Genomic DNA, 11948 nt, shown 5'->3' on the forward strand with positions numbered 1-11948 from the left:
GAATGGCCTCACCATTATCAATGCTTTCCATGGGGACTGATCTTCTTCATGTTGTTTCCATCCTACCACCTACATCCAGAGAGACATAAAAAAATTACTGCAAGGAGGAGAGATTTTTTTAAAATTCTGAATCAGACTTTTATGCAAGTCCTAAAATCTATAGAGTACCTAGCTAATAATTTTAACAGTGCTGCCAGAGTGATTTTCACACATTACCCAGCCATGCCTCACCATTAGTTTTCTTCAGTTTCTGTAGATTTTTCCATAGTTTCTACTTCCAGAGTTTGACACTGCCTATAGTCTATGCTGAAATATCATCTAGCACATAACATCTCTGAAAAACAAAGCTAAGGTAAATAATGCAAGTATCATAGTGTATATGAGCTCCCAAAAGAGAATCAGTCTTACTGTAGCAAAACCCTTCTACAATTTAAAACATTTTTATGAAATATTTTTCTGATTGAATTTTGGATAAAGGACAGATGTAATCTCTTAAGATCATGACAGCTATGATGTAAAGCCTCTGGGTAGACTGTAGTTCCTTATTTTGTGTCCTGCTTTCCTTAAGGAAGGCTCCCTTTGGATTTTGCTGACAGACCAGGATAGTCTGATTGGCACCCTTTGAGGTGATTCTGTAGGTATCTGCCTTTGCTGGGGGAAGAACTGCCACCAAATTCATCAAGAAGCAGGGACACAGCTGGAGACACAGGGACACAGGGCTGCTTTTGCAGGCAGGTCAGTTAAAACTTCAAATTGCTTCTCTTTGCCCAGTAAAAGGATCACAGAACTGGTTCTTAGAACTTCTGCATCTGAAAAACATTAGATATCCCTTCAGCATTCTCCACCTGTTCCTCCCCCGAGGTTTGGTGTATCTTCTTGAGAAGGAGTGAATAAACCTCTAGACCACTAAGACTGCAGCACATCGGTGAGAGTATTAAATGTGACTCTTAGAGGAACCAGTATGAATTTTTCAGTGGAGTGTGGGAGACATAAAGCTATCTTTTAATGGGAATAAGACTTCTCTCCTGCAACCAAAAAGTGCAGATATCTGTTGTTGTGTGTCTTTACTGTTATTCATCATAAAGGATCATCAATTTCTGGATGAAGAACTTCCACAGTGCCATTGACAACTTCTGTTGGAAACTTTTGGAGGACTGCCACACTCGTCTGGCAACAGGGAGCAACATTCAGTTAAGATCAAAGGTTTACAGGTGGGTAGCTCCTTGACCCTAAAATTAGGAAGTCAAAGGTGTACTTGCAGCAAATCTGTGACTGAGCTGACCTATGCCCATATAAACAGTCCATGATGCCTGTTGTTGAGCTGAGGTCCTCGCCAAGTATCAAGTACATTGTTGCAAGTGTTACACTGCACATGTAGCAAGTTGCCTTGTTCACACCGAACTTTTAAGGAATATCTTTTCCTAAAGCTACTACTCCACTTGAGTCTTCTTCCTCCCAAGCTTGCCCACCACCAGCAGTGCTTGTCTGATGGGATGGCCAGAGAGGAAAGAGACAGCCAAGGCATCCTGAGGCTGTGACTGCAGCCAATTGTCTCTCCCCAGGGTATTTATAAGCTGCATACTGGCGGGCAGGGGTGGGCAGTTGGCACCGTGACCTTGGGAGCTGGGGAGCCTGACTAGAATTCCTGGGAGCCACGTGAGCTGGACTGGCAGGAGCAGCTGCAGCCAATGGGGAGGAGACCAGCACTGGCTGTTCAGATTGAGTTTCACTCCAGTGCCTTGAGATTTTTCTCTTTCTCTCCCTGTCGTGCTTTTCCTCTTTGTTTACGGGATCGGACAGACGAATGCACTGATGGAGCCCTAGCAAGCAAGATGTTTGCCTAGTGGATTTGGGATTCTGCCTTCAGAGGCAGAGGATTCTGCCTTCAAGTGCTGAGCAACCACTTCTTGCCATTGCCTACCACAGCTCCAGCCCCCTGACATGGCTGGGCTTTTATGGCTCTGGGCCCTCTGAGCACACAACCCGCCCTCTTCTAGTGGGGCATTTTACGGTGTGTTCTCTTGTAAGCACATCCTTTTTGCTATCCTTAGAGGTTAGTGTATGAGGCTTTTTAATCCATGGGAGATGGGTCAGGACCAGACAAAGCAACAGATAGAGAAAGGACTCCATCTTTACCAGTCTAATCAGACCGAAAAGGCCCTGCGAGTCTGGATGAGGGTTTTGGAGAAGTCTGCGGATCCTGCTGGCAGGTTTCGGGTTTTGGGTTGCCTCATCACTGCTCATGCAGAGATGGGCAGATACAAAGACATGCTGAAGGTAAGGTGAACTGGAGATGAATGCATGCCGTTGTGTCGCACCCACAATGGAACGTGGCTGGAGATCAGAACCTGAGGGGGGGAGGGTATTTTGTGTGTAACAGAAAATACCAGCTATTGAGTGCATGTTCTGGGCTGCTGTAATCACTGTGCTCACCAAGAGCTCCAGCCCAAAAGATACACAGAATATGATGTATCTTATGATATCTTCACTGGATCTGATTCCTCAGGATTCCTGGGTTACTTAGGTCTTCCTAATTATTCATGGGAACCTTTCTTATTTCCAACATACAGGCACACCATGTTATCAGGCTTCAGGAAAAGGTAAAAGAACAGGGCCCTTGTCCACTACAAGCTGTTTACAGTGTGCATGTCAGCATAAAAAGAGAACTCCAAGTGGATTCTGTAGAATAAATATCAATCTTGTGGAGACATGTTTGTTATCTTGTTCAGCTTCTGGCTGATATCTAATATAGATCTTATATTAGGGTTTTTTAATTGCAATTATTTGTTTGCCAGGAGCTGATTAAAAGGGAAAAGAAGATGCTGTTTTGGTGAGGTAATCGAGACATCCCAGATGTCTCACAGTTGAGGTCAGAGCAACTTCCAGTTGTCAGGATAGTACAGAAGAAAGAAGGAAAGATATGGGGCTTGATGGGAGAGTGGTAAAAAGCAGCTGAAGTTACATTTCAAGTGCATGAGGATAAGAAGTTTAATTAAATGAACAAAAAGAAGCTGGTGTGTGGATCTGAGAGGCAAGAGGATGTGTACAGAGAGCAACAGGCAGCATTTGGGAAGGCAAATCAAGAATCTGTAAGACAAGGCAAGAGAGGATTGTAATAGTCTTAAGAAACTGTCCCAGCCTGAAACTGGGTTGTACTAAAGGGCTTTGATACTCTTGTGCTGATGTTTTGGGTTGCCTCTTACTAGACTGGCTATCATTCAGCATTTAGAACAAAATGTGAAAAGGATGTCTACATCTCATTGAAAAGGTTTTGGTAGCTTTGTTTGGAATTGGAGTGGGGAGAGAGGCACGTCTTGCTGGTAAACCCATGCACATGTCAAAGCCCTATACTGAAGCCAGATACTTAGGATGAAGAAGAAAGGAGAGGTATTAATACACTTGGAAAACATTTGAAGACAAACAATTCTGCTAAGTGGTATGAAATTAAGTGCTGGCAAAAACAACAGACTGACTGGGGAAGAAAGAAAAAAAGGTAAGATGTAGCTAGATGAAGGAAATACTGAAGACTTAATGGGGAAAAAAAAGGGCAAAGGAGTGAGCTTAGTATACTCAAACATAATTCCTTACCTGACAACAGAACAAAAAGCAGGATCAGAGTAGGCGAATTTTAGTTCTTCACAGTATTGGGAAGGAAACATGGCTTCAGTCAAACTAAAGATTTTACACAGCAACTGGTCAAAGAATAGAGAAAGGAGAACTTTCTCTATAACTTTATAACTTTCTATATAACTCTATAACTTTCTTTCTCTATAACTTTAGCAATAAGCCATTGAGAGAGGAAATATCAGGAGAAAAAGGGTCAGAATTAAAGGCATGAAATAAAAAGTGATTTAAGAAGGGTTATGATGCTCAGCCTCTTTTGGAGAGGAAAGAAATTACTTCACACCAAGAAAAGAGGCTGTGGCAATCAGGAAATACTGAAGAACTCGGGCAAAGTTAAGGGAATGTGGAGAAGCGGATATGTGGATATGAGCTAGTGCGCATCACTGAGTCCACATAGCAGGTTTCCTAAACTTTAATGGAAGCTGAGAAGATAATTACAACCCCAACAGACACAATTTATGGTTGGTGATGTTTGGGGGTTTTGTCGTTTTGGTTTGGTTTTTTGGAATTTGGTTTTTTTTTAGTTTGTTTTTTTGATTGTTGTTTTTGTTTGGTTTGGTTTGGGTTTTTGTTTCCAAAGAATGTAAAATGTTCTAGTAGCCTAAATTATTACATATAGCCACTATACAAAAAGGAAATAATTGATTCCCCTGGAATTTGCCATCCATAATCCTAACTGATAGTGTCTAATGAAAACTGCTAACTATTTACCTTTACTAGTGATACTAATTCAAGCCAGCAGTGTGCTTGCTTCACCACAAAATGTAAGAGTTACTGCTTAGAATAGCTTGCAGCCTGAAAGAGACTTCATTTAGGAGAACAGTATGCAACAAATCCTGGAGGTTATAGAACTAAAACTGTCAAGATCAAGACTGCAATTACTAGTAAAAAATTCATTAAAGAAGTGGCTTACTTTCTTCTATAATTGAAGAGTACTTTAATAGCTTAAGAATTCCAGAGAAAGTGGGATTCATTACACTGAGTGAAAGAAAACAGAACAGCATTGTGTCAGATGTTTCCTGCTTCACCAACTGCTCTTTAGGGCCATTTAACCACTGTTTTCCCCTTACTGCCAGCCTAGTTCATCTTCCCTGCCCAGACACTATGTGAAGAGAAGGAAAGGTTTCTTCAGAATCTTCACAGGCCTTTTAAACCACCAGACAACTGCTCAGTGCATACGATGCTTCTCCGTGTGCTGATGGCCTTGTCTGCCCTGCTCAGAGATGAGCCTCTTCTCCAGTACAGGGCACTACTCTGTGGGCACTTGAGCTGTATTTAAATAAAGTACACACTTTTGTAAACACTATCTTCTCTACTTAAAGTTTGCAGTGGTACAGATTGACACAGCACGGGAGCTGGAAGACCCAGATTTCCTTACAGAGAGCTACCTAAACCTGGCTCGCAGCAATGAGAAACTCTGTGAATTCCAGAAAACAATCTCTTACTGTAAGACGTGCCTGAACATGCAGGGTACCACTGTGAGCCTGCAGCTGAATGGCCAGGTGAGCCTCAGCATGGGCAATGCCTTTCTGGGCCTCAGCATTTTCCAGAAGGCTTTGGAGTGCTTTGAGAAAGCTTTACGCTACGCACACAACAACGATGACAAGATGCTGGAATGTCGAGTCTGCTGCAGCCTCGGGAACTTCTACACCCAGATAAAGGTATAGTAACCTAAGGGACAGAAGAGTGATTGTCCCACAGATTCAGGGAAGCATTAGAAACCACGTGAATTTCAGCTTTTGTCTTTCCTATAGGAAATGAAGTACTGAGAGAGCACTGTAAGCTAAAATCCCTTTGTAATTCTCCAAATGGAGAACTCTCCTCTACAGTAAGGATGAGAGGATTAGTGTCATGTTTATACAGCACAGCAGAAGCAGCTGTGAATATGTGTGTTGAAAAGATCAAACTTAGATTCAAAGAAGATCACATCAGAGACACAGGGCTGGCAGCCAAAACTCATGGATTCTCTATTTCTACCACTGTTGCAGGCAATTAGCTGCCAGCAAGCAGCTGTAGGTAAAACCAGGCAGGGCCTGAACACGGGGGTGATTTGCCAGTCCTAACTTCTGGTACAAACAGCAAAAAATAGGTTGTTCTCACGAAGTCTTGATTTCTTCGCTCATAGAAGACTCATCACATGAAGTGTGGTGACCAAAAATAAAGAAAATAACATTGTGCTGAACACTTTTCAGGGTGAAATAAGAAGGCAGAAAGGAAATTTGAGAAATTGTGGTTTCCTTTGTGCATTGTGGAGAATTAAAAAATATGAGGACTTTTTCACTTCTACAGTCTCATATATATTACTTGAGAATGGTTTTAGATATTTACATAAGTTTTATTTACATATTTACATTATTATTGTAAAATAAGATTAATTTCTAACATGCTTTTAATGCAAAAAAAAAAAAGATGTTCAAAAATTAAAATGTATTATTACTTTTTGTGAATTTGATGAGGCCATGAGTCTTAGTTCCACTTTCCTGAAATGATGGATAATGACCTTCTTGGAGATCCCAGCTTACTGTATGGAGAAAATGAAGGCTCCATGTAGATATTACAAATAGAGATGATGTAAGAGCAATTTTCAGAGAAAGAAGAGAAAGTTTTCAGCCTTCACTTATAGAGGAGGATTCCTGCAGAATAAAGTTAATGACTTTATATACTATTTTATACTTTTATACTTTTTACTTTTTTTATATACTTTTACACTACATAAAATTTTTTTGCTGGGTCATTGCCCCAGTGTCCTGAACCCAGAGAATAATATTAATTCAGTATATGGCAATTGCCCCTTTCACAATTTGATATCCACCAAAATAATGCACAAGGAAGAGGAGCAGCATGAGTTTAGACATACAGAAATCGGGTGGCTGTTGCAGTGTTGGTAAATAATAGTTGGGCTTTTTTTCTTCTCTCCATTTTGCTTTATTTTTGCTGTGACTGCTGTCTGTGTGCTTGTCTGCCTTACAGGACTATGAGAAAGCCCTGTTTTTCCCATGTAAAGCTGCTGAACTGGTGAATGATTATGGGAAGGGCTGGAGCCTGAAGTACCGTGCCATGAGCCAGTACCACATGGCCGTGGCCTATCGGAAGCTGGGGCGCCTGGCAGATGCCATGGATTGCTGTGAGGTACGAGCTGCGAGCAGCCACAGAGCTGTGGGGGGCTCTACCAGGGGATCCTGCCACAGGACTGGAGCAAGAGAGATACTCTGGCAATCACACTTGACTGTAGATCTTCCTGTTGCCTTCCAGTTTTAGAGCTGTGCTTTCTGCAGCCCAGGGGACTTCAAAATTTGGGTCTACGAATGGCCCTTGGTTAGGAACATGTGAAAAATATTTTCCTTGCCTTAAAAGACGGTGTCACTTCTTTGGAGCTGATCTGTCAGTGGCCAGAGTGTAGAGTCCCAGCCTCGTTGTTTTGAATCAGGAATAAGCTCTTCTACTGACCAGAGGCAATTTCTTTCAGGAGTCCATGAAGATTGCCCTGCAGCACGGTGACCGGCCACTGCAAGCACTGTGTCTGCTCTGCTTTGCAGATATCCATCGCAGTCGCAGAGACGTGCAGGTACAGCTCTTTCCTGCCAGGAAGGATAAAGGGAATAGCAAGAGGGCATGAAAAGCAGTTCACAGCAAAACATGTGTTTTCCTCCCTACTTCTGCAGACAGCCTTCCCTCGGTATGACTCTTCCATGAGCATCATGACAGAGATTGGAAACCGCCTGGGCCTGATTCAGGTGCTGCTAGGAGTGACTAAGTGCTGGATGATTCAAAAGGAGCTGGACAAGGTCAGTTACAAACTCGTTTCTACAGAAGATTGTAGGAGGACAAGATTAGAGCACAGTCTTGTATTGCACTTTGGTGAGGGCACAGTTCAGAAGAGACCTGTACCCCCTGGGTTCTACCAACAGGGTCTGTTGCTTGTAGAGTTGTATTTCTCTGAATGGTCTCTCTCAGCCAGGAATTTTTTACTTATGGTAGGAACATCCATTCTGAGTCAGACTGCTAAATTACAGAATTGCCTCATTAGTCAATCCTGATGACTTTTAAGCTCTATACTGAGAAACCAGTACTGGAGGAAGGAAGCCTTATGCTCTGAAATAGATTCCCCTGCCTACTTTTTAGTTATATGACTAAGCTCATTGATGTGCTAATGATGTTTAGACAGCTCTACAGCTCCACCGTGTGCTTTTCAGGAAAATGTGGCATAAAATTCCTGGAGACACTTTTGATGGTCTATTTTACTCTGATGTGAAACAGGAATGAGAGTGGGAATTTATTTGGGAATAGACAACCAGTCAGTATAGAACAAGGGGGTAAAGTTACTTATTTTGAAAATGCTTAGGCAGTGTGTATGTGTGTTAAAGTCCAGACAACACTAGATATAGCACATTGCATGGCAGGAACATTACTCAGCCACAGAATGAAATGCTCAAAGGTTAGCCCTGAACTAGCTCTGAACAACCTGGAGTACCTGCACAGTGCCACATCAAGATGCTGGCTGGGTCTAAATATGATGAAGATTCACTTTTATCACTCATATTGACACAACAAGAACTTTAGCTCAATTGAAGCATGCCAGATACCAGTGTGTCCAGTATATGTCAGAATAGTCAAGTTCAGGGTGCTGTGAGCATCTGAGTGCCTCCATTAGGGAATCAGTTGGGTGAGACACACTGTGCAATCTCCATAAGTAAACACAATGTTTGTTAGCAATGGAAGAACAAACTGTGGACTTGAAATGTTTGTTCAGTGTCAAAAGTACAGGACAGGACAGAGGAGGTAGGCTGTAGGAGAGAATATTCAGAGCACTCATCAAACCCCTATATTCACTCATTCTATCTCAAGCCACTGTCAGTCTCTGATCTCAAGCAGCTCTCACTTGTGAGAACATGATGAGGGGTTTGCACAGAATTCTAATCTCAGCAAATCCCACAGAAGAAGAAATTGAAGGAATCTTATATTGTCCCAGGCATTAGAGGGAAGTCTGCCCTGCTGGGTCAGGTACCTTACATCTGTTGACCAAATGTGACTTCCTTAGCTGTCATTCCTGAATATTCACCCAAGCCTGTTCTTCAACTTGCCAGGCCCAGTTTCCATTACTCATGCTACTCATCCCTATATCAGTTACTTAATAAAGCAATTTTCCAACTTTCCACTTGCAGATTCCCTGGTTTTGTCCAAACTTCCTCCATCTTCCCAGTCTCTTTGGCTACTTAGTCCATTTCATTTGTGTATAATGTAATCAGTGCTAGTCCAAATCCTCCCAGGCTGCTCACAGCTTGCTTGCCCTCATTCTTGTGCAGCCTCATACTCCTGTCCAAGACAAACTGTCCCCTAGACTTGTCAACATCTTTTCCCCTACCCCACACATTTCACTTTGATTCTTAGTCACAGTCATAAATTTCAGGAGTTTCCAGTACACATTCAGTCTTCCTAAGTACAGTTCTCAATTATGTTCTCCCTGCTGGCCTTCAGCTCCCACTTCCCTCTCCTTCCATTTCCTTACCCTAGGCTGTTGCTGCCACCACAAGTCTAATGCCATCTTCTCTGCATTCACAGTGCATTTTTGCATCTCATCTGGTCCTTTCCTCCTCCAGTAGCAGTAATGCCAAATTATAGGGTAGAAATTTTATAACATGCATCACAAGGGAGATGTCTTCTTCCCCTTGGACAAATAGGAAGCAGATCTCAATAGTTCTGGAAAAGAGACTAATTATCAGAACAGGAAGGAACACTGTGACATCTAGGGGAAAATAGGGACTCATTTGGTATGACAGCTGCTATGCTAAATATTTCCTTCAGATTTAAAAAATGGATAGCAGAACACTCCTACATCACACCATGTGTAAGGGAAGGTGGATACATGAACAGCAGGGAAAAAACAGATAAGTGTGGTGTATTGGTGTCGGTGATCCCTTTCCTCACCTCTGGTACAAATTAAATTTGAGTTGCCAACAATTTTTGAGCCTGCAAGGTAGGATGAGGCCCAGGCTTGCTTTGCTTATGCTCCATCCCAGCCCCAAATGAGCATGTGGGGCTGAGTTTAAATAAATCTGTATTCTCTCTGCTTGGGAATCAGTCTCTGCCAACACTGACACTGAGTGTCTGCAACAGAAATGTAGCTCTTGCATTACTTGTGGTCTTTCAGAAACCAACCTTTTCTCATGGATTAGCTTTTGGGAGGGGAAGGAAATCTGCCCTCCAAAAAAAGCTTTCTTGATTCTTCAGAGTTGCAGGGATGGTTGTTTATCCAAATTTTACTCTGTACTACTTTACCTCTTTTTGTAAATAATTCTGATAGGACTTCATACAAGCCTGTTTTTTATATATTTGAGTGAGAACTAATGACCAGTGATCTCAATTCACAGGCTCTGGAAAGCATTGAAAAGGCACAGGAGCTGGCAGAGGGACTAGGGAACAAGGTAGGATTCTACAGCTTCTTTTCAGCACTCTCCATGTCTTGTGTCAGGCAATATCAGATGTCAAACACTGAAGTATCCAGGCTTCTTGTTGCTCATTAGCATTCCTATTAACCAGTGAGTGCTTGGGATTTGCTTTGTCATGAAGTGTTTGGCTGTGGGCAGTTGCACAGATAATCATCAGTATACAAGTCTGAAGAGGAGGAGTCGAAATGGGATAGGCAAAGGGGAATGGGAAACAGTGAAAATGGGGTATGAAACAGACAGAGAACTAGAGGATCTGAGATCTCTTCCTGAAAAACATTTCTGCCCTGAGCAGCAGCTGAACTGTGTGCTGGCTGAAGGCAGAGGAAAGTGAAATACACTGTATGTCACAGGGTAGCTCAGGGCAGCCATGAGTGGAAGAGCTGCTGAGTGTCTCAAACCTGGTGTTAGCTTTTGTGACACAAAGAAGGGCAGGAAGTGTTGAGCCCTGCTGATGTTTCTCCAGCTGGCTGATGGGGCTGTGGTGTTCCCACTGCTGTTTCTGGTCTGTTTTCACCCTGTTGTTCACCTGTCTTATGTTTCTGTCCTTCCCGTGCAGCTCGGCCTGCTGAAGCTCCACTGCCTGTGTGAAAGGATCTATCGCACAAAGGAGCAGCAGCGAGAATTGCGTGACCATGTAGTGAAGTTCCATGAATGTGTGGAGGAGATGGAGCTCTACTGTGGCATGTGTGGAGAGTCCATTGGGGAGAAGAACAACCAGCTCCAGGCACTACCTTGCTCCCACTTCTTCCACTTGAAGTAATTAGCTGGAAGTACTAAATATTATTGTCATGACATTAGCCATAGGAAAGAGCTGCTTATGCCCAGAGTAGTCGTTTGCATGCTGTTCCTCAGGTCTTTATCTTGATCCTGCAAGGCAGGATCTCACTGCAGTGCTAAGAGTCTCACTCACTTCCAAGTGCCTTGGAAGGTGAGATTTAGCCATCATATGCATCGCGTTCCCACTTGCCCTCTAAATGATTGTTCACTGATGCCCTCACTTGGTAGGTGTTCAGCCCAGTTCACAGATTGCTATTTGATTCCTCCTGGGGAATCGGTTCTTCGCTCCCAGGGGCAGTTTGGATTTTTCCCAGGTCCCCTCACCTTCTCCCTTGGCTAGTGGCACACAGAGGTGAAGAGGTTGTTCAGCCTGTTAGCATACTACTGCCAGGAAAGAAGTTAGCTGTACCATCATTAAGAAACACGAGTGTTACAAAACACATTGATCTGAAACCCAAGAATTTAGTAACAAAGTCTCACACCGAGCCCAGAATTAGGATTCTCGCTACTGGGCAGCGAGAGATGCCCGAAAAACTCTGCGGAGTTTATTTGTGGACTTGGCTCCAGCAGTACAGGAACAAACTTTTATAGAGGAATCTGCCGAAGCGTCTCCCTGGAAGGGATGGGAAAGAGATCCAGTCTCTGCCTGTGGCGGGAGGGCCCACGGGGAACAGCTTTGTGGCGTACAGCAGCCGCCCTGGGGGAGCCTCCGGCCGCGCTAGAGCTCCCCCGACCCGACCTCCTCCCGTTGCAGGTGCCTCCAGACCAACGGGACCCGCGGCTGCCCCAACTGCCGCCGCTTGTCGGTGAAGCCCGGCTACGTCTGAGCGCCGCGGGCTCGGCCGGGGACTCACGGAGCCACTCACGGAGCCGCTCCCGGGCCCCTCGGGCTGTGCCTGGCGGGGCGTCCTCGGCCTCCCCCTCCCCTGCGCGGGGTCGGCTCGGGCTCGCGGCCCGGCCCCGCTCCCCTCCCCCTCGCTGCTGTGTACGGGCACTGACTGTAATAAAGGGTTTCTGCGGGAGACCGCCCCGTCTGCCTCCAGCGCCGGGCTCCGAGCGCCGCCCGCGCCCCGCCCAGCCCCGCCATGGCGGCACCGCCGC

General features: G+C 44.2%; 1 protein-coding gene across 2 annotated transcripts; it reads left to right on the forward strand.

The window, feature by feature from the left end:
- Positions 1-1937: 1937 nt before the first annotated feature.
- On the forward strand, positions 1938-11773 carry RAPSN (receptor associated protein of the synapse). 2 transcript variants are annotated; one of them, XM_023928030.2, is made up of 8 exons: positions 1938-2277; positions 4947-5285; positions 6595-6753; positions 7091-7189; positions 7287-7409; positions 9993-10046; positions 10627-10826; positions 11602-11769. In XM_023928030.2, the coding sequence occupies exons 1-8, from the start codon at positions 2062-2064 to the stop codon at positions 11672-11674; spliced, it is 1263 nt and encodes a 420-aa protein (XP_023783798.1). In that variant the 5' UTR covers positions 1938-2061; the 3' UTR covers positions 11675-11769. The 2 variants fall into 2 exon arrangements, with proteins under 2 accessions (XP_023783798.1, XP_023783799.1); XM_023928031.2 differs by lacking the exon at positions 9993-10046 and having other exon boundaries at positions 11602-11773.
- Positions 11774-11948: the final 175 nt, after the last annotated feature.

This window comes from Cyanistes caeruleus, chromosome 6 (assembly GCF_971803275.1).
Source record: "Cyanistes caeruleus chromosome 6, bCyaCae1.hap1.1, whole genome shotgun sequence".
Lineage (NCBI taxonomy): Eukaryota > Metazoa > Chordata > Aves > Passeriformes > Paridae > Cyanistes > Cyanistes caeruleus.